We start from the raw sequence: 26,385 nt of genomic DNA on the forward strand, positions 1-26,385 counted from the left end.
TAACTTTCAGTGTTTTAATTCAGGCACTGAGTGACCATATCTGCACCAAAATATTGATGAATATTGTCAAACCTAATTAGCTGAAAATTCATTAGCTTAAAAGTGATGAAGACATAGCATCTCCTTGTGGGAGTATTTGATAAGAGGGAGTGATTTGATGTTAATCCTTGTGGGTGTATTTGATAAAAGGGGGTGATTTGATGTTAATCCTTGTAGGAGCATTTGATAAGAGGGAGTGATTTGATGTTAATCCTTGTAGGAGTATTTGATAAGAGGGGGTGATTTGATGTTAATCCTTGTGGGAGTATTTGATAAGAGGGGGTGATTTGATGTTAATCCTTGTAGGAGTATTTGATAAGAGGGGGTGATTTGATGTTAATCCTTGTAGGAGCATTTGATAAGAGGGAGTGATTTGATGTTAATCCTTGTGGGAGTATTTGATAAGAGGGGGTGATTTGATGTTAATCCTTGTAGGAGCATTTGATAAGAGGGAGTGATTTGATGTTAATCCTTGTGGGAGTATTTGATGTTAATTGGGTGTAATGTGACTTATTAGGTATTTTTTATTTATCAATAAATAGATAGAAACAGAATTTCCGATTCTCAACAATTTAAAGACAATCCTTTTAGTACTTTTGTATCAAGTGTTAATGATCGTTTGTTACTGGTTACGTTCTTCCTATTTCAGACTTGACCCCTGTACAGAGGATGAGTATGAACTGTTCCAGTTGTTTGAAAGATATTACCTTGCATGTCAGGACCATGTCTTCCCCTTACTTCAAGGTGAGAGCTTCCTGCAGTCATATTAAAAAATGCAGAAATTTTGTTATCTACAAAGCATCCTCATATTTTATGCCAGTTCATTTGTTTTGAATCTTAAGCCAACCATCTGACAATGATGATAGGCTCTTCAAATCTCTCTTTGTGGTCCGTCGTCCATCAGTAACAATTCTTTTTACCGCCATTTCTCACAAGTGTGGGATGGAAGTCCCCCTTGGTCCCTAGTTGTGCTCTTTTGATTTAGGAACTGATCAGAAAAACAAATGGCTGACAGGTGGCCATCTTGTAGTTTGACAATGAAGGTTTGTTATTGCTACATTGTTAGAAATGTGAGATAGATCTTTCTCAATTTTTCAGTGTCTGTTCATTTTGTTCTCTAGTTGTGCCCATTTGGTTTTGGGCTGATTAGAAAAACAAACAAAAAAACATCCTAGATTTTGCACTCTAAAGATTATTATCACTGTTTTCAAAGAAATTTTCAAATTTCATGTAATTAAGAGCAGGAATAGAGGTAATTAGAACAACTTAAGATGCCAAGGTCCCACTGGGATCTCTTGTTAAAGATAAAATAAAATCAATTCTTAGTGTATGAAAATTAATATTCTGTTCTTATTTTAGGATTTTCGTCCTACTTCACCACTTTAGGAGCACGGAGCCTGAACAAAAGGTAAGACTCCTATAATTATCTAATATGTAATGGTCAAATAGACAAGTGGAAAAATCGCTCTATATATTACTCATTTTAAAAAAAATTATTTCTTATCTCATGTAGTAACCTTTGTAAAATTGGGTATGTAATGTTTGATTCAGAAAGATTGATAATAGAAGCAGATTTTAGAAATCATTGTCATAAGTTAACTAGTCAATAAAACTAGGAAACTGAAGTCTGTAAAATCTTGTGTTGTAGTTTGTTCTTCCAATACATAGACCGAGGGGTTCTACGACTGACTGGAGATTTCATGGCCCAAGTTTTAGGAGGTGAGAAGCTTTTCATATCAATACAAAACAGATACTTGTATGTACAAGATACACAATGTATATACATACAGGACATCGATACAAAACAGATACTGTTACATACCAGATATACATGCTGGACATCGATACAAAACAGATACTGTTACATACCAGGTATACATGCTGGACATCGATACAAAACAGATACTGTTACATACCAGGTATACACACCAGACATTGATACCAAACAGATACTGTTACATACCACGTATACATGCTGGACATCAATACAAAACAGATACTGTTACATACCAGGTATACATGCTGGACATCGATACAAAACAGATACTGTTACATACCATATATACACACCAGACATCAATACAAAACAGATACTGTTACATACCAGGTATACATGCTGGACATCAATACAAAACAGATACTGTTACATACCAGATATACACACCAGACATCAATACAAAACAGATACTGTTACATACCAGATATACATACCAGACATCAATACAAAACAGATACTGTTACATACCAGGTATACATGCTGGACATCAATACAAAACAGATACTGTTACATACCAGATATACATACCAGACATCGATACAAAACAGATACTGTTACATACCAGGTATACATGCTGGACATCAATACAAAACAGATACTGTTACATACCAGATGTAAATATATATGTGATCACTCCTTGTGACATGTTTCATAAATGGTTTATGGTATTCAAATGCATGCAGAATCCTTTTTTCTGACTGTATGAACACCATCATAGTCTTCACCATTCTGACTCGTCACTATAATTCTCCTGCTTCTTGGAGTTATAACACCTGTTACCTAAACTGCAGTATGATATCACATGTAATGTGACCTAGTGAGGCAATGATTGGCTGATCATTCCCACTATTTTCATGTCACAACTACATGGTGTTATATGTATTGTGATGTCTTCAACGAAAGAGATGTAGAGTGACAAGGTCACAAATTCAAATTTTATCATATAGATTTCTTTTTTCTCAAATGTTTACAATATTATCTTAGTTATATGATAAACAGAATCACACAATTGTTTCAATTTTATGAGATTAATGAAACTTGTTTTAAATTTGTAAAGTGAAATATTCTTCAATTATTTCATAAAACACTTGTAAAATGAGATGAACTTAAGATCCTCTATTTATTTGTATGATAAGAAAACCAAGTTTAAAACATCATGTAAATTCAGATGATGTTTTTGTGTACTATAAGATAGGTACAAATTAGATACTGTGTTCCTGATATTTTAATCTGCCTTAAGGTATCAGTTCTGTGTTAACAAATTGTGTTGTCTATGTTTCAGATTTACCTGATGACAGTGACAATGTCACATTCAAGCAGCAGCTGATATCCCGACTCCCTGTGGTAATGTCTCATTGGTTCTATTGTAGTGTCTAATGTTATACAGGTCAAATTGTCACATAAACAATGTGTGTTTTTTATTTCAAGATTAATCAAACATTGCACAGGTTTTCTGACATCAAATGTCCTTTATGTCAATTTTTCTGGAAGGAAGTATTTATATTGGGAATAATCTTACTATAGAATAATCTGGTGTCAATTAAATTTGTACAATTTTAGTATCATCTCAATTGACAACACCCAACTTATTTACAATTAACGTTAAATATCATTCAGGATTTGGCAGAAGAATGTTACAGACAGTGGAACCATCCAATATGTCAGAAATACCTGGCCAAGAAACAGGTCACACAACTACTGACAGGTAAGTCTTGTGGTAGCAATACCTGGCCCAGAAACAGGTCACACAACTACTGACAGGTAAGTCTTGTGTTAGATATACCTGGCGCAGAAACAGGTCACACAACTACTGACAGGTAAGTCTTGTGTTAGATATACCTGGCCCAGAAACTGGTCACACAACTACTCACAGGTAAGTCTTGTGTTAGAAATACCTGGCCCAGAAACAGGCCACACAACTACTCACAGGTAAGTCTTGTGTAAGAAATACCTGTCCCAGAAACAGGTCACACAACTACTGACAGGTAAGTCATTTGTCAGAAACCTCTCATGTTAATTAGAACGACAAGAATATACTTTACTGAAGTAGTGTCCCTTTGATATCCCAGGTAATTGTTTCTTACAGGTGGAGTATATACAGGAGCATCAGACAAAACAATGGACGTTGCACAGGACCAGTCAGTACCCAGCCAAACCAGAGGTGGTAAGTTTACACTCACCATTTGTTTATAAAGGCTCTGATTCAGCTTGCAAGTCAACAAACATACTGAGTATTGCTGAAGCAATACATGTAATGATTTAAAGAGATGGTGCTGTTTGGTGCCAATTTGGCAATGCAAAAAATATAAAGATCGGTCAATACTGTTTCATCACCAATATATAAAAGTATGTGTGTTGTGGTAATTGGTAAATGTATGAGATCAAATTCCTGTAAGGAATGAAGCCACTAGTGTGCTGACAATGATGTTCATAAAAGATATCTTGGTACTTTAAAATTGTGTGCAGTTTGAAGGAAATTCCTCAAGGATTGAATCCACTGGAGCAATGACTGAAAAAAGTAACGATGACCTTGTCCTAGATCCAACAATCTTGAAAGTCTGCTTTATGATGAGAATCCCTCAAGGAGTGAGGTCACTGACAATGATTCTCTAAAAATAGTGACAGTGACCTTGACCCTACAACCCTGAAACTCACTTTCCTTAGTGGTGATATAGTTATTTGTAAGTGTGTAAGGGTTTATCCCAGTAGGAATGATGTGACAGAGAACTAATAACAATTTTATAAATATAGTAATGATGATCTTGACCAAACAACCCGTAAACTTAAACTTGTACAAGATATTTAGTGCTGTAAAAGTGTGTGGTTTGATGAAAATAAGGAATGAAGATGCTAGAGTGCTGACAGTTATTTTTTTGATTATAATAATAGTAACGTGGACCCAAAAATTCTGAAACTCCGAATTGTCCAAGATAATTTGATGCTTTAAATGTGTAAAGTTTGATGAGAATTCCTCAAGGAATAAAGCGTGTATAGTGCTGACAGTTTTCTTAAAATGGTAACAGTGACCTTGACCTTCACCCAACAACCCTGAAACCCAAACTTGTCCAAGATACTATAATGCCCTTTTGGTGTGTAAAGTTTGATGAGAATCCCTCCAGGAATGAAGCAGCTTGATTGTCGACAAACTTCGATGTTGTCTACTTACATACATAGAATGATGAGTTCAGTGACACTCACTACCAAACTGAGTTCCTTTGACATGGATGCTCTTCAAAAAAGATATTCAAAATTCCTCTTTGGCTTTGTTCTATATCACCTGGTGAATCAAAAACAGGTGTTTTATCTAAGTTTGAGATGGATTATCCTTGATTATCCTTTGGGATCTGGTCCTCGGACTGTGGAATGGAGCTATATATAGAATATGTGATAAATATTTACAATTCTTCTTCTTTGGGATAAAGGAATTTTTTATCTGTAATCTTGCACATCCTTGTTTTGACATGCTACCAAACATGAAATTTGCAACAGTTTATCAGCAGAAAAGTACATTGAAACTGCATAGGCATTGTGACAATGATTCCATTAAAACCAGGGAAGCAGTACAGGTCCTGTAGATCTTTTGTCTTAGAACTAAGAATATTCAGTAATTTATAATGTTTGTATATACTTTGGCCAGTAAAGCCTAAAGATACAAATTAATTTATATGTGGAATGACAGGATAGTATCTTTCACAAAGGTAATATTATCTTGACAGCATAGTTCCAGTTACTTCCCTTTATCTGTTCTTCATGTTGTGTTTTATAGCGGACAATATCAGTGTAAGCAGTACCCATGACTCCATGTTTTTTTCACCTCTGGTTTCATTCCTACAACTCCTCGAGAAACTAGGTTTGTATACGATTTCTTGGTCAGACTACATCTTACGATATTTGCACAGAAGGCACAGGTGAATACCACCTGATAATACAAATTTTGGATGAGATATAATAGAGCCAATTAATGAATGGAAACATCATTAATACTAAGGACCTAAATATGGAAACTTCTGAGGCCACTGAAGGAAATCAGAGATTAAAAGAAATGTCAAAGTTTTGATAGAAAGGTACACTGATGCCATAATTCCATAAATAGTTGTTTTATCAGATAATTCCAGAAGACCATCAAACTGATGGGTATATTCTGAACCATGCTACTTTTATAAGGGGTTAAGACATGGCTTAAACTTACCATCTAAAAGCTTCAAATCTTGAACCAAATCATCACAGATTTGTTTTTTATTATCATTTCTGAGAATGATGTTTATTATAAATTGTGAGGTTGTGAGGATGTTTGAAATTTCCGAGTTTCATTTTTTCCATTTTCTTGATGATTTCTAGGTGTTTTACAAATCATTAGATAAATAAAGAACTCTTAGTTTGTGACGACAGGTTCATTTGTTAGCTTGTTTTGTTGATAAAAGTTCAACGTTTTACAAATCCCTGAGTTGTTGCTAATGAGAAAATCAGATTTCGCAGTTCTGATGACATGGTAGTTTGTTACCTTCTGTAGATGTAGCACAGCGGTTAAAGTCGGATGGCAAGGTACCTTTCCAGCGGAGCCCTCTTGATGTCCATTTTCTGGAGGATGTAGCACTCCACCACACTCGGACAGAGACTAACTATGACCTCAGTACAGTTAACTTCTGATCAGCTGTGTATATTGACCAGAGAGAATAGGTTTTCAGGCAACTTTATAAGCATATCTTACAGACATACACAATGTTGTCACTTTAATGTTTCACATGCATACTCTGAAATCCATTTTGATATGTTATCGATTAGAGAAGTATGTGTTATTAACTGATGATGTGTTATTAACTAATGATGTGTTATTAACTGATGATGTGTTATTAACTAATGATGTGTTATTAACTAATGATGTGTTATTAACTGATTAAGTATATGTTATCAATTAGTCTTTGCCCACAATTTTACAAGTGTCACCAATTAAGATTACCTTGATTAACAGCATTAACCTATGATTTTAAATTTTTTGTCTTTGGAAATTTTTGGAATGGAGATGTATTGCTGTAAGGTAGTATACACCCTTAAATGTCAATTCTTTTTTGTGATCTCTTTTGTATTGACACAAAATTGTGAAGAAAATATGTTCTGTCTGTTATGCCAAGATCATCATTCCTATGTAAGTATTCCAAAATCTTGTCTGTTGATCTTCTCTTAGTTTTAAACCAGTTTGTTTGAAAGGTGTAAGGTATCGTAACCAGGAATACATCTTTATTTTTATGGGTATGATGTTAAACATTTACAAAACTGAAATTTCCTCAGGGAACAGGACAGGTCTATGTGGCATTGTCATGGTACTTTGACGGTTGTAATATTGAGCTGTGTTCAGATTGGAGTGAGGTAGTCTAGAGAACGTTCTAACAACAATTTTATCGTTTATGTTGGGATTTTTACCCCATTTTTTAAAACTTCTATTCATAACAATGTACACAATATAATAGTAGATAAATAGAGAGACAATGTGGAGATACAGAGAGACAATGTGGAGATACATAGAGACAATGTGTAGATACAGAGAGAGACAATGTGGAGATACATAGAGACAATGTGTAGATACAGAGAGACAATGTGTAGATACAGAGACAATGTGGAGATACATAGAGACAATTTGGAGATACAGAGAGAGACAATGTGGAGATACAGAGAGAGACAATGTGGAGATACAGAGAGAGACAATGTGGAGATACATAGAGACAATTTGGAGATACAGAGAGAGACAATGTGGAGATACAGAGAGAGACAATGTGGAGATACATAGAGACAATGTGTAGATACAGAGAGACAATGTGGAGATACATAGAGACAATGTGTAGATACAGAGAGAGACAATGTGGAGATACATAGAGACAATGTGTAGATACAGAGAGACAATGTGGAGATACATAGAGACAATTTGGAGATACAGAGAGAGACAATGTGGAGATACAGAGAGAGACAATGTGGAGATACAGAGAGAGACAATGTGGAGATACAGAGAGACAATGTGGAGATACAGAGACAATGTGTAGATACAGAGAGACAATGTGGAGATATAGAGAGACAAAGTGGAGATACATATCAATTACCCTCATATATATATAAGTACATACACACACATATACCACCATATATATACAGGTACATACACACAGATACCACCATATATATACAGGTACATACACACACATATACCACCATATATATACATGTACATACACATATACCACCATATACATACAGGTACATACACACACATATACCACCATATATATACAGGTACATACACACACATATACCACCATATATATACAGGTACATACACACACATATACCACCATATATATACAGGTACATACACACATATACCACCATATATATACAGGTACATACACACACATATACCACCATATATATACAGGTACATACACACACATACACACAGATACCACTATATATATACACAGGTATATTCACACACATATACCACCATATATATACAGGTACATACACACACATATACCACCATATATATACAGGTACATACACACACATATACCACCACATATATACAGGTACATACACACACATATACCACCTTATATATACAGGTACATACACACAGATACCACCATATATATACAGGTACATACACACACATATACCACCATATATATACAGGTACATACACATATGCCACCATATATATACAGGTACATACACATATACCACCATATATATACAGGTACACACACATATACCACCATATATATACAGGTACATACACACACATATACCACCATATATATACAGGTACATACACACACATACACACAGATACCACTATATATATATACACAGGTATATTCACACACATATACCACCATATATATACAGGTACATACACACACATATACCACCATATATATACAGGTACATACACATATGCCACCATATATATACAGGTACATACACACACATATACCACCATATACATACAGGTACATACACACACATATACCACCATATATATACAGGTACATACACATATACCACTATATATATACAGGTACATACACACAGATACCACCATATATATACAAGTACATACACACACAGATACCACCATATATATACAGGTACATACACACATATACCACCATATATATACAGGTACATACACACACAGATACCACCATATATATACAGGTATATACACACACATATACCACCATATATATACAGGTACACACACATATACCACCATATATATACAGGTACATACACACACATATACCACCATATATATACAGTTGCATACACACACATACACACAGATACCACTATATATATACACAGGTATATTCACACACATATACCACCATATATATACAGGTACATACATACACATATACCACCATATATATACAGGTACATACACACACATATACCACCACATATATACAGGTACATACACACACATATACCACCTTATATATACAGGTACATACACACAGATACCACCATATATATACAGGTACATACACACACATATACCACCATATATATACAGGTACATACACATATGCCACCATATATATACAGGTACATACACACACATATACCACCATATACATACAGGTACATACACACACATATACCACCATATATATACTGGTACATACACATATACCACCATATATATATACAGGTACATACACATATGCCACCATATATATACAGGTACATACACACACATATACCACCATATACATACAGGTACATACACACACATATACCACCATATATATACAGGTACATACACATATACCACCATATATATACAGGTACATACACATATGCCACCATATATATACAGGTACATACACACACATATACCACCATATACATACAGGTACATACACACACATATACCACCATATATATACAGGTACATACACATATACCACCATATATATACAGGTACATACACACACATACAAATTTGGCTTATGTTGAGAATTGTTAACTGTGATAAAAAAAAAACAACTTGTGTCTAAATTCTGTGACTTTATATCTTTATGTATAGCTTACAAGTTAATGTATATATCTACTACGTTATAGACGTGTTGTTTTCCTATTGTTATACAAATGTAACTTCAGTATGACTTTCATGAAGGTTAATCTGTTGGACAATTTTTTTACCTGGTAGCATTTTCCCGGAAATTTAGTAACTATGTGAAGACTTTTTGTCTCAATAATTGAACTTCATTGCACTATGAATGACATTGTGATGCTTTGGGCAAGTGCAATACATGCATAAATAAATGTGAACAATTTAAAAGGTTGGAGTTTTCTTTTATCTCAGAGTTACCAGTATTTCTTATTGTAAAAAAAATAAAATCTAACAACAGTAACATCTTACCTGACACTACCCGATTTGGAACACTTTTTGATGAAAATTGTAAAAAACATTTCTACCCAGTGTTTTTATTTTGCTTGATATTTCAAAAAGTGATTCTTTCACTTCATGTTTTGGTTACATGTCAGCAGCACACCTCTATATATAGAACACAGTAAGGTATGCCAGGTTTAGTAATGTGTTTTAACAGGATGAGGATACACAGAATGGAACGCCTCTTATATTTCTTTCTTGAATATATTTGATCATTAGGGCTTTTCACCATTTGGTGAAAAGACCTATTGTTTTTGTTATGTTTCTTATTATTATTATTATTATTATTTTTCTTCCGAACTTTGTGGGTTCGTAATCTTTTAAACGGTAAAGACCACACCTAATATGTATTGACTATGTTATAGGTACATACTGGAAGGTGACGATGCAGATATTTTAAGTAGGTCAAAAATCCAATATGGCCGCTATGACGTCATAAGTTAAAAACTTTAAAACGGCCGTAACTCGAAAACCGTTCAGTATACAGAGTTCGTCCAATTATGTTATTTGTAGACAATTTCCTTATCTAACTTTCCCCATGCCATTATATTACAAAATATGTCTAATAAAAAAGCTTGCTGTGGGGTCAATATTTGAAAATTTGAAAACCAATTTTTTTTTTTTCAATTTTGATTTTTCTTGAAAATTTCTTTAACACATCGATGCAGAATGTCCTTCCGATGAATTTAGTGATTTTAGTTTTTCTGTAACGTTTACCACTTCCGTTGTATGCCATTTTGAAAATTTCCTGTGATCTTGTAAAAATGCCGACAATTTGGAAAAACTCGATCTAGATCTTTACCAACGGGCTTTTTTTGGAATAATTTATATCAGAAAGGTTTCCCCAGATGTCCTCTACCATTTAGTGTCATTTACAAAATCATCAGAAAAACAAAATGGCCGCCATGACGTCATATCCGATTTTACCTAAATGGCTGTAACTCAATAACGGCTGAAGCTATTGACTTAAGCTTAAAGCAGTTTATAAACATAACCCTGCAAACATATTTCGTCAGAAAAAAATTTAGATAAATGGTGAACTTCCGGTTTCCGGTAGGGGTCAAAGTTGAAAACTGCAGTTTCGGGTTACTAACTTTGACGAACTTCTCCTCAAATTCTATCAGGTCTAGAGACTTGATATTTCATATTCAATATGTCCAGTCAACAGTCTATAAAGGGTCGTTATATGAATGACCTTGGTCAACTGTCAAGGTCACAGGGGTCAAATGTCTTAAAATCTTATAATGACATTTTCTCTATAACCAATTAGTATTGAAAATATTTTGTTTACATCATTATGTTATCAATTCCTAACAATAGACATCAGACAATATTGCAAAAAAGTCAACTTCCGGTTTCTGGTAGGGGTCAAATTTGAAAAGTGCTATTTCGGGTTACTAACTTTGACGTTATCATGATAAATGTCAACTTCCGGTCAACATGTCGCCAAAGAAGTGAAAAGCCCGCCAAATTGTTAACAATTTCTAGTTTTATAAATGTTCCTTACCTTTCTCATAATTCTCAGTCATTTATCTATCAAAAATTTAATTTCAACAATAATTTTCCTTGTTTAAAATCACTCCATCTCACATGTGTTTTTCTTATGAATTTAATTTTTTTGCCATCGTGCTTCCATTGCCGTCGGCTGGGAGTAAACTTTTGACATTTCAAACTTCTCAAGTTTCACTGGTGGGATTGAGTTTAAACTTGCTTGAAATGAACCTGAAATGGTCTTGACCAAGTGTTGTTATTTTTCGGGTATGTCTGAAATCCAAGATTGCCGCCATCATGACAAAGATATTTTAAACTTCTCCAGTTCCACTGGTGCCATTGAGCTAAACATCGGTGGGAATGTTACGGAAAGGTAGCCAACAAAGTATTGTTAATTTTCGACCAAGTTGTCAAAACTTGGGATATGGCAGTCAGGGAGGTCATTTTGTTACGTGATTGTGTAATCAAGGTTTTCCTGTGCAATACCTACTTTTTTTTAAGTTTCACCAGTGGGATTGAGCTCTAACTTTACTGTCAAAAAATACACTTGTTACAGTTACCTTCTCCTCACCAAACCTACCATCTGCATCATTCTTAGTAGGATTTCATTCAAAGTAGAAAAATATTACGTTTCTCCCTGCTGAAAGTTTTTGTAGTCAGATGACCGTTAAGGCCCGTGGGGCCTCTTGCTTAAATTCCAAATAGAGATGATAAGCAACATGAAAGACATGGACTGATACAAAATACCAAGATAATTTGTAAATACCTTATTTCTTGCTTAGATTAGTTAATATTCACCTGTATTGCGAAACAAAAGTTCTGTGTCAGATGTTTGAGAAGTGTTCCATTTTGGGTAGCATCACCTTATGTAACAAAATGTAAAGGCCCCATACATTTTCAAGAATGTCTATATGTTGAGTGTACAGGTGACTGATGTTTGTGGGAACTTCAGGGAACTACATCATTGTATGGACACGCATGGATTGACAGGTCTTAACTATGAACGATCACTGAAGCCCCAATATACACTTTTTGCTGAGCAACTCTAGTTTTGTCTTTGAACTTTGCCAGACATGACGTGTACCATTCTCCTTAACCAGTTTTTGGACGTAAGTATGAAAAGTAGGTCCAATTCAGCTGTATCTTTCATGTAGCACTTAAAGTTTCCAGTATATAAGCTGAAAAGTTTTCTACCTACAAAGAGCAAAGTTCAATATTCCCAACAAGCATGAAATTTATAATAATGCTTCCCCTTGTTCTGCAAGGGATTAGAGAGGTACATTTCCTTTACACTTAGACGATGAAAAGGAGAGATGTTTTGTTTAAGTTAGTATACTTTGTACTGTCTGAAAGAGTGATGCAGTAGCTGTAACAGAGATATTTCTGGTACTTACGTGATCTATATTTACACTTTCTCCGTCTTACATAACCATAGCTGTCGATAGGATGTTGATTATAAAACAAAACCTATTCCAGAGATGTGTATTGCAGGGTCTGGAAATCAGAAACACCGTTGAGACTTACCCGGTATGAGATTTTATGTTCAGTCACTGAGGTGTGGTGTCCTAGAAGTCCCCTTTACTCAGAGTTTGTCTTCCTTACTAGGTGTGCCCCATATACTTCTAGTCCACTTAAACACTGCTCGGCCTGACCACAGCTATCTTGTTTGCCAGTAAGAAGTGAAAGATGATTTTCTAACAGATATAAATACAATTCAACGGAATGGATCTTTAATATCTAATTCCGCCGATCTCGAAACGATCTACAATATAGTGTGATATTTCACTCGTAAATCTCTTTAACATGCGTTTTGTTTTTGAAATATCAAGTTACTACAGATTAATGGTCACAAAAGTTTGCACGTCTGATCGAAAATAATTCGGCTTTCTACTACAGCTGGTTTAAAAAATAGTTAATGGTGTATAAAGACAGGAAGGCAAGTGAACACAAAATTATTTGCTAATGCGTGATAAAGAGGCATACATTCCTTGTTTATATTGACTGGATATGATTACAATATCAAGCTCGACTGATTTCTTTCTTTCCTATGACATCAGAATCATTTAATGGTACGAACACTACTGCTGTTCTCCTGGTTATCACAGATCATCAAATTGCTATTGAAGATGATTTAAATTAACTTTTATCAATTCTTTGATGGACAAGTTGGATCGAACAGATCTTACGGTTGAACTTAGTTCTGAACATTTTATCATTACTGCCCTAACCTTACCCGTGCGCAATGATTCAGCAGAATCCCGCGGGAATATCGGTTACACTTTCCACTTGAACTCTGAACACTTCCGCAAAGTGTTTCATCCACCTTCCGATAACTTCCGTCGCCTTGGTAGTCTGATGATCCGAACAATGCTGTTTATGGTAATTCACTGTTGCAGGATCCTCTGTCTCGCTGATAATGCCGCTGTGTGCTTCCGTGTTTATTCTTGCTCTTTAATATATTAAAATCGTTCTGCATGTCCACATTGATATTTACCGACAACTTACTCATCTTCTGTCGGTTTAATATGCTAAATCCAGCTACTTCTCGCTGGACAGTGCTACATCGTGCTGACAGTGGGCTAAGGTAGTCATTATTGTCTACTCTGTGATGGTTTGTTGAAGTTGATATGCTCCATGATAATCCTAATTAATGAAGGTTGAAGCATTATAAACACTACAAAAGACACTGAATAGCGCCTTAAGTAAAGTTAGATCATGAATTAAGCTGCAGTGTACAGCTGTTTCGCCCTGGCCTAAATTTTAAACCAAGGAGGCGACTGAGGTAAATAAAGAAAAATTATCAAAAAATAGTCAAAATATAGATAAGGGAGGTAACTAGCCTATTATTAAATCAATTTCGTAATTTTGACATTAATTTGATAATTTCAGAAAAAAATACATGTGTATTTTGAGATTAAACATTTCCCACCAGTGTCTACACCTGCTCTCTCAAGGATAATACAAAAAACACGCATGTGAATAGCAACTTTGAGTTCAAAGAAAGAAGTAGATACAATAGAGCCAAATAGTGAAATAGGATGACGCTGTGTGATTGATAAAACATTTTCACAAACGAATAGAAGTCGTAACTTTGAAATGAATGTTTGCACAAAGTTAGGTATGCTTAATGTATTTTAGAGATGAGTTTGAAATCGAGCGGTATTTGCATATATACTTGTAGATAAGTTTGACTTAGGTATAATGTTCACATAAATATGTGTATTTCAGTACGTTATATGTTATATTTCCTGAAACATGCAAGGTAAAGTAGTACGAAGTGGTATGAAAGTGTCTGCTGGAAGCTTCAAGATGCCAAACCCTAGTATAGTACCCCAGTTATCCTTCAATGTTAATTATACGGTTTTATCACTATAAGAAATTATAGGAATCACCTGTTGCCGAATATCATGTTAGCCTACAGACGTTAAATATATGCCAATACACTAAACACAGCAGCTTAAAAATATTGATTGAAATTTAATTGTACATCAGTGTGTTCGTTTCGACGAATCCTGTTTCAAATACGTGCCTTTCAGCTTTCCGATGGTTTTCCTTTTCAACAGTAGAACTGTAGTAAAGAAATTTGATAACCTACGATCACCCAGCCATCAGTTTCACCTTTACAGGGCGTGAGCGTCAAAGTCTGTTTATATGTACTACAAAGTTGTTATCGATATGGGAGGTTGTATTTTTCCTAACAACCATTGATTTTTTTTCTATGTTTTGGTATTTTTCTGGGCACTTATCATACCGACTCGAGCGCGTGCATTTTCTCCTTTGCTAATTTTTCGTAAGCGGCGAACGACCTTGTAAACCCACGTGTTGATGTGACCCCGCGACCCGATCTGCTGGAGTAACGTAATGATTATACAACAGATTCGCGCTAGATCACAAACATGTGTTCTGATCTGTAGACACAGGAGGAGCAACCTGTTTGTTACATTATAGAATGGGTCTCGGAACTATTTTTATTGTGTTTCGCTGTCAAGAAAAGCTGGTTACGTTTGCTTAGTTATTGTCGACAGTAAATGGTTACCTAGGCTACTGGATTTTTAACCTCCGCAGGAGATATTAAAACAATACCAAGCACTTAAAAACATGGATATAAAGAGGAAAAAACTCTGTATACATTATAACTAAGGAGGGTATATTTAAATGTATGAAATCGATCCGCGATGAGATTCTATGTTTCGGTGTTTTTATGGTGTATCGAATGCATAAAATGTTTGTCATAAATCAGGATGGCTGAGAAAATGAAGGTTAAATAGTTCTCCTCGCTGCTGTTTTACTGTCTGGGGCTGTTATACAGATAGTCAGAAACATTTAGAAAAAAACAATGATGTGAATTAAATTGTCAATATCGTGATCATAAATACAAAACGTTATCACGAACTACCAAAGATAATATTACCCTCTACGAAATTCAAAATTTGGTATAGTATCTTGTACGAGCGATGTGAACGGCAGCCGTTTTAATACCCAACAGCAATTATCAAATTCCATTTGGTTTTCCTCAGTCGCCGTCAAGTCCCATCGTGTAACTGACGCAAGGTAGAGAGATGGTTATTAATTAGTTCTACTGTATCTAATTCTCACTTTGTATTGCTATGTAATGTTGATATACATTTGACTGCCGATATATTTAGACATGAAAAAACACAAAAACTAAAAAAAAAAAAAAAACGGTGAATTCCGCATTGCTCATCGTTGCGAAGGGCTCATGGTTATTTATAAACTTACCGGCAACAAAAAAAAAATATTGTATTATAAATGTCGAGTTTTTCTTAGTTTGGCGTGGTTCTTGTTCCGGTCAAATTGTATTCATTAACTAATGATATTGTAACTTCCTCTGCCATCTTGAAAAGACCATTCCTTCACGGGTATGCGACATTCTCTCGATCAGTTCTCATTTATCTCGGTCATCTCATACGTTTTAAAATTCAGGCCCTTATCATTAATGTCAGCAGTATAATGGAGTTTAATTCATCATATCGGTTTATATTCCTAATTCATACTGAAAAGTGTTACTTGTGCGTCTTCTGTACAATCCTCAATATTGTTACACATGACAAAATCTGTATGGCTGTTATTACTCTGACGGTCCCAATCAGCTTGCCTTTTTTCGGTGTTTCACCGTTCGTGATGTTCACGAAAACACTACTTGAGAAAAACGAAGGATTGTGTCCATGTTTAATTAGCTTGAATTTCTCGACATGCTCACGTGGAACCTGGTAGATCGTATAGACATGACCACATAGTCAATTACGATTTGCGATCATAACACTTGGTGTAGCCTTCTCTTGTTTCAAACAATTAATATTTTTTGTCGCTATTTGAGCAATTGATTTCTTCCTAACAAGCATTTGTTATTTTCATAATCAATAAGTGAATAGATGGAGCTGAATATTGAACTCAGTGATGCAGTCTGTTAATCGCTCTTTCTGACTGTTGCATACATGATATTGGAGAATGACTCATTGAGCTCTAGGAATACTAGTACCTCTACCCAAGATTATATAACATCGTACTTTCCAGGATGTCGTGTCATGTTCTCGTTCAATTCTATAAAAATCAATTCCGTTCAGATGTTGATCTGGTTTTACCAGTATAGACCACAAATGCTTTGGGATCTTGTTGCAGAATTAATGAGTTCCCGCCAACACGATAGATGTCGTCTGCCTGACGCCGTCTGCCCAGGTGATAATGATGCTCAGTAATTAGAGAATTTTAAATGAACCTTTAACGAAAATTCCTTAATTGAAAATAAAATTGATATTATGTAGTTAAAAACACTATCAGAAATAATAAAAATGTAGAAAAATGAATCATTTTCATGTCGGAGGTACTCACAGGGACAACAAGTGAATTCCAACTATCACTTTAAAGCATGTTCGATGGGATACCTTATTGAAGTTATCGATCGAAAAGAACAGGAAGAGACTATGGTTTCAATGTAATGGCATCTTTCGGTATGTCTTGAGTATCAAAGGCACGCACAGGTACTTGTTCGTGTTTCAGTCACATTGTCTTGCGTTAGGTACAATGATAAACGTTTCTGACATCTGTACATCTTTGAATACAATCCGACGCTAAACGCCTGTTTGTGTGTCCGAGATCTGTCTTGCGTATTGTACAATACTGAACACCTGATTGTGTGTCTGAGATCTGTCTTAAGCTTAGTACAATGCTGAACGCCTGTTTGTGTTACCGAGATCTGTCTTGGGCTTGGTACAATGCTAAACACCTGTTTGTGTGTCTGAGATCTGTCTTGGGCTTGGTACAATGCTGAACACCTGTTTGTGTGTCTGAGATCTGTCTTGGACTTGGTACAATGCTGAACATCTATTTGTATGTCTGAGATCTGTCTTGGGCTTGGTACAATGCTGAGCACCTGTTTGTGTGTCTGAGATCTGTCTTGTGCTTGGTTCAATGCTGAACACCTGTTTGTGTGTCAGACGCCTGTCTTGCGCTTGAGTTTTTAAATCGGTTCGCATATGTTGGTATTTCTGTCTGTCGTGAGATCTGTAAATTATGGAAAAAACTTGTTTTTATTTCAACAAAAAATCCCAATCCTACGGCAATGCCATGTATAGTATAAGCATTTATGATGTATTTGTGTTCAAGTTATCTGCTCTGATTTTGAAAGAGTGATGTAGACAGTTTGTAGAAAACTAAGAACCTGCGGATTCCACGTGATAGACATGTGGTACCCCCAGCATGGCGAATTACGTCACTGTCAGACACCAGGTAGGAAGGGCCTCAGAGAGCATCGCGTGACCACTCAAGGACGTCATTAACTGGTGCACGTGTTTGCAACAGTAACGGTTACCAATATCCATGAGAAAATTGATTCGTCTCCTCAAAAAGCAGTATCGGACATTAACGTCTGGCTCCACCGGTAGGATGACGTAATCTTATCTACATCTTATCACGGTAGAAACGAAGCCAAACCAACAGATATTTATTAGTATTATGACGTATGAAGACATTTGTTCTCGTTCTTACAACAATTCAATTTGGCATCCGTGGATGTTTCATAATGTGATGGAACATTCAGATTGATTTCAGATAAAGAAATGTCGACTCCTATAACGCTTCAGTTACTAAGTTTTCTCCAAGAAGACGAGGCGTAATGGCCAGGAAATCTGTCGCGATACCGCTAATTTTGCTGTGATTTCATCTGATATAAAATCAAGTTTGTTCTGTGGATAGATGTTTACGCCATTTGAATATCTTTAAATCTACCAGGAAAAATCTATACAGATGGGAAAATTCTGGAATTTTTTAGCGGTTGGTTCTGTCGTTCTTATTTCGTAACGTGACAATACTTACCCGTACTGACCGAGATTTTCGTGGAAGATGAAGTAGTAGACGGTTACTCTTAAGGAACACCTGATCTTACTCTCCCAGTATGTTATTGTCTATATTTTGCCTTTTTTCTTTTCTTCATTTGTTTAGATTATGATTCTGTTTTCTTTGTTGTTTTAAACAGATGGTCATCTGCAAAGTCCTCCACACTAAGAGTGGGTTAGTAGAAAGTTTGATTAATTTTGGGACAGAATTGACGTAAAGGATTCATGTACGGCGAAAAATACCAATTCAAATAATACTTCTGTTGCTGAAACTGAAGGCGGTAACCTTGGTTTGGCTTCTTGTTTAGCTCCCCTTTCCACCAGTAAGGAATTCAGAACATTCTCCTACGGAGCAAGTCCAGACATTTCCGGTAAATATTCATAAAAAACAAAAAACAGAGAGATGTTTGAACTGTTTATTAATTTACAAATGAAAATGAGTCTGGTTATAGATGAAACGTTGTCTCAATGAGAGTTATATGATAATTATCGGACAGACCTTACTGGTCAAATCACTACAGAAAGGTCAAAGGTTAAATAATCTCACAATAAATATAACAGAGTATTTACCAATTGTCATTACGTTTACATTAATTGATCATAAATATCTCATATTAATCCTGATTTGAGTTTATACTCCCTTCCTATATTTTAAGTATTATTTTGTCTAACCTGTCCAACATTTATTGTACATGTCTAGAAGTTTGACGGGCCTGGATAATCAGCAGTGTTGTAGACAAGACGGGACGTACAAAAACATAATTTACAGATGCGGAGCATTCCGAGTGATTCATAATCAACAAGGCAAACCCGACAGGAGTATATGTCGTAAAAATTGTGCGCGCGTGAAACGCATGTGCATTTTTGCTTTCATTTGTTTTCAGGCCATTTCAAGGACGGCAGGTCTGATGGATTGATTTAAACTTATTTTATTATGAGAAACAGATACAGGTTTTAGCAGGTCTATTCTCATATTACTTCCAGAGCAATAACTTGGGTAGATATCATACGATTTTTAAAATCCAAGGGTTTCGTTATCGATACCTTGATTTTAGCTTCACTATTGAAACATGTCCCAAAAATATCGAACGCTCGTGGCTAGTCATTTCATTGATTCCAATCGTACTGTTGAATATTTTATCGTTCATTGATATAGTAACCACATGAATCCCGATGGTCAATGCTTTCTTTGACAATACCAAGGAGACTAACCCTAATCAACAATACCAAGGAGACTAACCCTAATCAACAATACCAGGGAGACTTACCCTAATCAACAATACCAAGGAGACTAACCCTAATCGACAGTACCAAGGAGACTAACCCTAATCGACAGTACCAAGGAGACTAACCCTAATCGACAATACCAAGGAGACTAACCCTAATCGACAATACCAAGGAGACTAACCCTAATCATCAATACCAATGAGACTAACCCTAATCAACAATACCAAGGAGACTAACCCTAATCAACAATACCAGGGAGACTTACCCTAATCAACAATACCAAGGAGACTAACCCTAATCAACAATACCAATGAGACTAACCCTAATCAACAATACCACGGAGACTTACCCTAATCAACAATACCAGGGAGACTTACCCTAATCAACAATACCAAGGAGACTAACCCTAATCAACAATACCAATGAGACTAACCCTAATCAACAATACCACGGAGACTAACCCTAATCAAAGCCAGTAAATTCTGGATTTATTCTGCAACCAAATCATTTTTATTTGTCAAAATACCCTTAGTGAGCGAGATTCCTAACATTTGCCAGTGTAGATGACTTGTATTATCTACAACGTAATTCTATGGGTACAAGAAAGATGGGTATGATTTAAAAGTGAAACCCTTGGATTTTGAAAATAGCCTCACGTCTCCTGCCTGAATATGTTGCAAGATATTTCGGACGTGCTCTGATGTTTGTGACAATATTTTAATATTGAATATGATATTCATAGCTAATTACTGATTACAATGTTATAACAGCTAGGGGAGGTTACTGTTTCCCACATGGTTCTGAGCTTTGTGTCTCATACCGTATAAAGCTGCCATGTGTATTTATACGTAATTTAACACTAAATAACAGAGACAGCGATCACGTTGTTAGATATAACGTATTGTCGGTTACCTACATAGTACTAGTAACGTTAGTAACCACAGGGGCATGTAATAATGATTCTGGAGGGTGGGGGTTTGTGTCGTAGACTATAACTAGTTGAATACTCAATTATGAGTATGTTTGTACTAGTGATCTCTATAGTATTTGACCGAATACCAGCGATTTTTCGGAGGCTGGTGAACTTCTCTCTGCTATTTCGTTGGTCCCTTTACTAGTTACAGTATGCCATCTAAACCCTTATCCCCCATAAACTCTTTACAAGCCCATGTGCTAGTAACAAACCCAGTGTAAGTAAATCACAATACCTGTAACATTCACGAACACACATATACACGATCTGTATGCAGTGACACTTCAGCACTGGTATTATTGTTGCATTAGCGACATAGAACATTGTAGTACTATACATAGCTGCAGTACTAATAATAGTTTCCGAAAACACGTGCATGCACGTTCATAATAAATAAGGTAGGACCATTGAGAAGCCAAGCAGTAATAGTATTCCGTGTAAAATATCAAACACATACATATAAATATGTAGTTTCTATAGAATAAATATACGAGCAGATATACAAATGCTAGATTTTCCTTCAGATAAATATATATATAATTGCACACAAGTTATACAACTGGCCCATGTATATGAAACCGTTGGTGTTCAATATGGCAAAAAGCATTAAATTACGTACATCTCACAGAAAAGGATGTCTTTCTGAAATTATGTGTTTGGTTCTACTGTAGGTATTTATTTCAAATTAAACGATGTCCACCTTCCAGCATGGGTCAGTAGTATCCAATATTCCAATGTCATCTATGACGTCATAATAGTGATTACTTCATCATGTAGTTTATACAAATTATAGATAATATACCGTCTGATTTGATTCCTGGCTACAAAACAGTAATAAACACTGACACGTTTACAATTTAATGAGCTAAAATATAGATGTTTGACAGGAAGTACCCGAAAATAAATCAATATAATTTTTCTTCCTTTATTTTTACTTACATTATATATACGAGAACAGACGCTTTGACTGCGCGAGTACACGATGAATATGTAATGAGTGACACACTGCAGTGCGGTACATACACTTCTATTACCTATAAGTGTTAGTTTTAGAATACACTATCTCTTAGTACCGACCTCAAGCACTGGAATTTAATCGTAAGTGTTTTTTTTATTCCATCTCGATTTGATGTACCATCCTATATACAACAGTCAGTGTCTGGTTATTTCAATTCAAACAAATAATTATTTATTTCACCCTTTATCAAATACTGTTTTGTTATTATCATTGTTAAGTGATTATTGATTGATTTGGGAACATTCACGAGCCTTACACCTCTCGGTCGCGGGTTCGAGGCCTACGTTGGGCCGCAGGTTAGTGTTTTTTTATTTATTTTTTATTTTCTTTATTTTTTTCTGTGGGTATCCCAAATTTCAATCAAACCCCCAATTGCATGTTCTTAAATGACCCTGACAGTTAATTGAACGTAACACAACAATTAAGCGAACCTTAGCCATATAGACATCCGTTCTGATTAATGATTGGTCAGTAGTCTGGGTAATTAGTCATTGGTCCTTGTCCCGGTTACTTAACAGTGATTGGTCCATTTCCTGATTTGCATATTAGGCAATGTTTCAACGGCCTTCGTAGTTATCGATGTATTGGATATAATTCTGAGTAATTTACTGTACAGTATTGGTCAATGTTCTAGACGGTCAATGTTCTAGATGGTCAATGATTGATGAACATTGTGTCGAAGTTACTGGACAGTTGTCTAGCTAGTCAGTAATGATATGTGTCGTCAGTGATTGGTCAATGCTCGGGATATTTTGTAATTGATCAAGTGTTCAAGGTCAGTAATTTGTCGACTTTATAACCGCAGTTTCACGAGATTTTTCTAGTAAGAAGTTCAAACAAAAAATATTACAGATCACGTGTTATTGAAATGGATGAAATTGACGAATTTTAGGAAGTTTGTAATTTGTTCTTTAACGGGTGTTTAAGAAGTTGTTTCCGTATTAAGATTACATTGTGATATTAAGACATTACACATCTACAATCTGACCCGACTTAAGAGATTTCATTTATTACTATGCAGGGCAATGAAAACGTACATGAAGCCCCGAGTTATTATGATAAGTACAGATACACTTGGCAAGATCGATCTATTTCATTTTGCCTACAAAGGGAGAACACATGTTAAGTAACAGAGCATTAAGAAAAAGCCCCTTTACTTCATCAGTTCTTCAATAGCACATAAACGATACCGAAACTTGCTTTGAAGATCTGAGATCCCGATGCTATCCTCATAACACAACGTGGTTTTGTTTCCAACAGGAAATCAGTAAACCAGAAATTCTTTTCTATAACCTTTAAACCACACACAAAACGAAACAGTGTGGAATGGTTATTATTGTACTGTAGCTGCTAAGGATGATCCCCTGTTCTGGCTAATATTCTCACTGAATATTTACAAGCCCCATTAACTCGAAAACGCCCATAATTTGAGCGAGATAGAGTTACCAAATAAACAATCAAGTAAACTAGACTTAATGAAATTATGATGGGTTACGATCGGCTGATGTTCCAAGGCATTCCAAATCGTTATATATCCATCACGCTTCATCGAATGCATTTCCCCAAAGCAAAAGCTTAAGTTTAGGATTTGATGACGTCACAATGCGAACACGGTAGCGTAGATCGTCCGAGGTCGCAGAAGGGTTGGTATGTTCACGACCCAGCCTATTGTAACACAACTTCAGCAAGGTCAGTGTCGGATTACATTCCAAAATATCAAGAATTTTTGAGAATCCGTCATTTGTAATTCCACACATATTTAGACCGAGAGTTTTGATTGATTTATTTCGTTCTAAGGCATTTGATATTTTTAAAACACCAGCGTCAGCAATGAAATTAACACTTAGATCCAAGTGATGTAATGTTTTGTTCATTAAAATAACGTCTGAAAGCATCGCACATCCACCGGAAGTGATGCCACAGTTTTCCAAATTGAGGTCAACTAGTGTGGACTTGTCGTTGAGATGACGGCACATCATTTCCATGCCGTCGTCACCAATGAAGTTCCTGCTCAAATCTAATTCCGTTAGTGTCTTGCTTTGTTGAACACCTTCAAATAATATTCCACAACCAATCCAGGAAATGTTTGCACTGCGCAGGCGTAACTTTTTTAATGATCTGTTTTGTTTGAGCATATTTCCCAGACTGATACATCCACTGTCAGCAATATCCAGAAAGCTCATGTCCAAGTCCGTCACCCCGGGATTGTGTTTGAGGGCCTCGCCCAGATGTTTGCAGCCCTCGCTGTCCACCCCGGTCGATGACAGGTTCAGCTGTCGTATGCTGGTGTTCTTGTGTAAGGCGGTTGCCAGCATTTTAGCACCTTCGTTACCGATTGAATTGAGTCGTAAATCTAAGACAGATAGATTAGGAGAGGTTTTTAAAGGTTCCGATAGAAAACCTACGTCCTTTCCGGACAGCTGCGTTTTACCAATATGGAGCTCTAGTATACATGGGTGTTTGCCAAGCATTTCTGACAGCCGTTTTGACCTCTCACCATGGAGAGAGTATCCAGATATACACACGGTTATAACAAGTGTTCCTGTAATATGCATATCGTCATCCAGTTTAAGAGCGTCATTTGACGTTATTGAGTGATAAGATAGCCGCGAACAGCGTTTGTAGAAGGCCGAGTCCCGTGAGAAACGCTTGCTGTCACCTCTCGCCTTCTCTAGCTGAATGACCGGCGTCATGATCTCCGTGTCACAATTGTAGTATCCAACATCAAAATTGATTGTCTTCTCTTCCTCCACCGAAGTACTGTTGTCCTCCACGATTGGACACGGAATGTCAGATATGACACCGTATACGTCACTCATGGCGTCCATAATCAGGGCTATGTCACGATAAGCGTCACTAGCCCGAAGGATGTCACAGAATGAATCAAACTGTTTGGGCTTTCCGTCGGTCATCACATGAATCATACTCTCACAAACAAGTCGTCTGTCCGGATGTCCGCGGAACGCTTGCAAGTCCACAGACGATATCACCTGTCTCGAATGAAGCTCTTCCAGGAATTCTGAAGGGTCTAGTTTTTGACATATTAGTTCAGAAGCACTTTGTAAAATCACTCGGTGTCGCTCATTCTCAACTGAACCAGTCGACTTCTTCCTACGTGTCAGTGTTCTGCGAGGGGTGAGGTCTGGTGTCACTATTTTGATTTTACTGGATGTTAAAGTGGAGTTAAGGCTAGAGATTTCCGAGTCTAATTTACTAACTGTGGTTTTCTGTAACACAGGTTTACTGATTTCAATATTATTATTTTCGGACATTTTCTTTTTCTCTACAGTATTGCTGCTCACACCATTTTCTTTCCTCACTGGAGCGACATGCGCAGTTGGTATGTTGCCATCTTTGCCACGATTGCTTTGATAGGCTTGTGACATGACGTATGAGTTCCGGTCTGACGATCCACCTACAACAGTAGAGTTTCGGGGTGTGCTGATGGACGACGACCGGAAGATAAAGAGTCGAGGAGGTTTAGGAGGTGGTTTCAAACTATTACTCCTCCTGAATAAAGACTTGTCATTCTCCCCAGTGGGACCGTCTGTCGAGTCGTATTGGCTCCAGTCAAATTTCTGGTCCCGCTTCCGTCGTAAACTAAACTTCCTCCAAAATTTCCAAGGTTGAGAGTTTGAACTTTCGGAATCTGAAAACGAAAAAAAGATATAATAATAACAACTGAAAACTAGGAGATAGATGCGTATAATGTTTCAAACATAAAACTCAATACATACTATATACATTATTTTGTCATAAGATGGACAAGAGAAGAAGGGGCAAGGTCACAACGGAATATTTTCCGATAACAGAAAACAAAAAGACGCCATAATTAATCATCTTCATTAAGACACACACCACCATCACCATGGTATTTTAATTGCATCAATCTTGTTTGAAACAGGATGAGTGATGAAAACGCGAGTACCATTGTGGTACCAGTATAATGTTACGTCATATAAACAGAAAGTATTTGTGACTGTTCACAGCACACCCGGTAAAACTCATAAATAACGCGTGTCTACACAGTTAGTGGCAGGTCTGAAATACAGT

The 26,385-nt window shown here is 36.2% G+C and overlaps 3 protein-coding genes across 7 annotated transcripts in view; 1 reads left to right on the forward strand and 2 right to left on the reverse strand.

The window, feature by feature from the left end:
- LOC132563684 (protein pigeon-like) overlaps positions 1 to 6,636 on the forward strand; it is a 34,861-nt gene extending 28,225 nt beyond the window's left edge. Inside the window, exons 24-31 of the mRNA XM_060228431.1 lie at positions 689 to 783; positions 1,399 to 1,447; positions 1,688 to 1,758; positions 3,099 to 3,160; positions 3,434 to 3,521; positions 3,903 to 3,980; positions 5,583 to 5,666; positions 6,327 to 6,636. Of these exons, the coding sequence (XP_060084414.1) occupies positions 689 to 783; positions 1,399 to 1,447; positions 1,688 to 1,758; positions 3,099 to 3,160; positions 3,434 to 3,521; positions 3,903 to 3,980; positions 5,583 to 5,666; positions 6,327 to 6,463 (664 nt within the window). The 3' untranslated portion in view covers positions 6,464 to 6,636. The remainder of the gene's footprint in view (positions 1 to 688; positions 784 to 1,398; positions 1,448 to 1,687; positions 1,759 to 3,098; positions 3,161 to 3,433; positions 3,522 to 3,902; positions 3,981 to 5,582; positions 5,667 to 6,326) is intronic.
- The window catches only part of LOC132563685 (ribonuclease P protein subunit p14-like), a 47,639-nt gene extending 34,297 nt beyond the window's left edge, over positions 1 to 13,342 (reverse strand). For 2 of the 3 annotated variants that reach the window (XM_060228436.1, XM_060228434.1), the window contains exon 1: positions 6,318 to 6,414. The gene's annotated coding sequence lies outside the window, so the exon portion shown is untranslated. Of the gene's footprint in view, positions 1 to 6,317; positions 6,415 to 13,286 lie in introns of those variants that run through there. The other variant, XM_060228432.1, reaches the window with a different exon arrangement.
- A 6,174-nt stretch (positions 13,343 to 19,516) lies between these two features.
- Positions 19,517 to 26,385, reverse strand: part of LOC132563680 (uncharacterized) — a 48,640-nt gene continuing 41,771 nt past the window's right edge. For all 3 annotated transcript variants that reach the window (XM_060228426.1, XM_060228427.1, XM_060228425.1), the window contains one exon: positions 19,517 to 25,981. In XM_060228426.1, coding sequence (XP_060084409.1) covers positions 23,871 to 25,981 — 2,111 coding nt within the window. In that variant the 3' untranslated portion in view covers positions 19,517 to 23,870. The remainder of the gene's footprint in view (positions 25,982 to 26,385) is intronic.

The sequence above is a fragment of the Ylistrum balloti genome, unplaced genomic scaffold (assembly GCF_031769215.1).
Source record: "Ylistrum balloti isolate Yb309-2 unplaced genomic scaffold, AGI_CSIRO_Ybal_v1 Utg371816, whole genome shotgun sequence".
Taxonomy (NCBI): domain Eukaryota; kingdom Metazoa; phylum Mollusca; class Bivalvia; order Pectinida; family Pectinidae; genus Ylistrum; species Ylistrum balloti.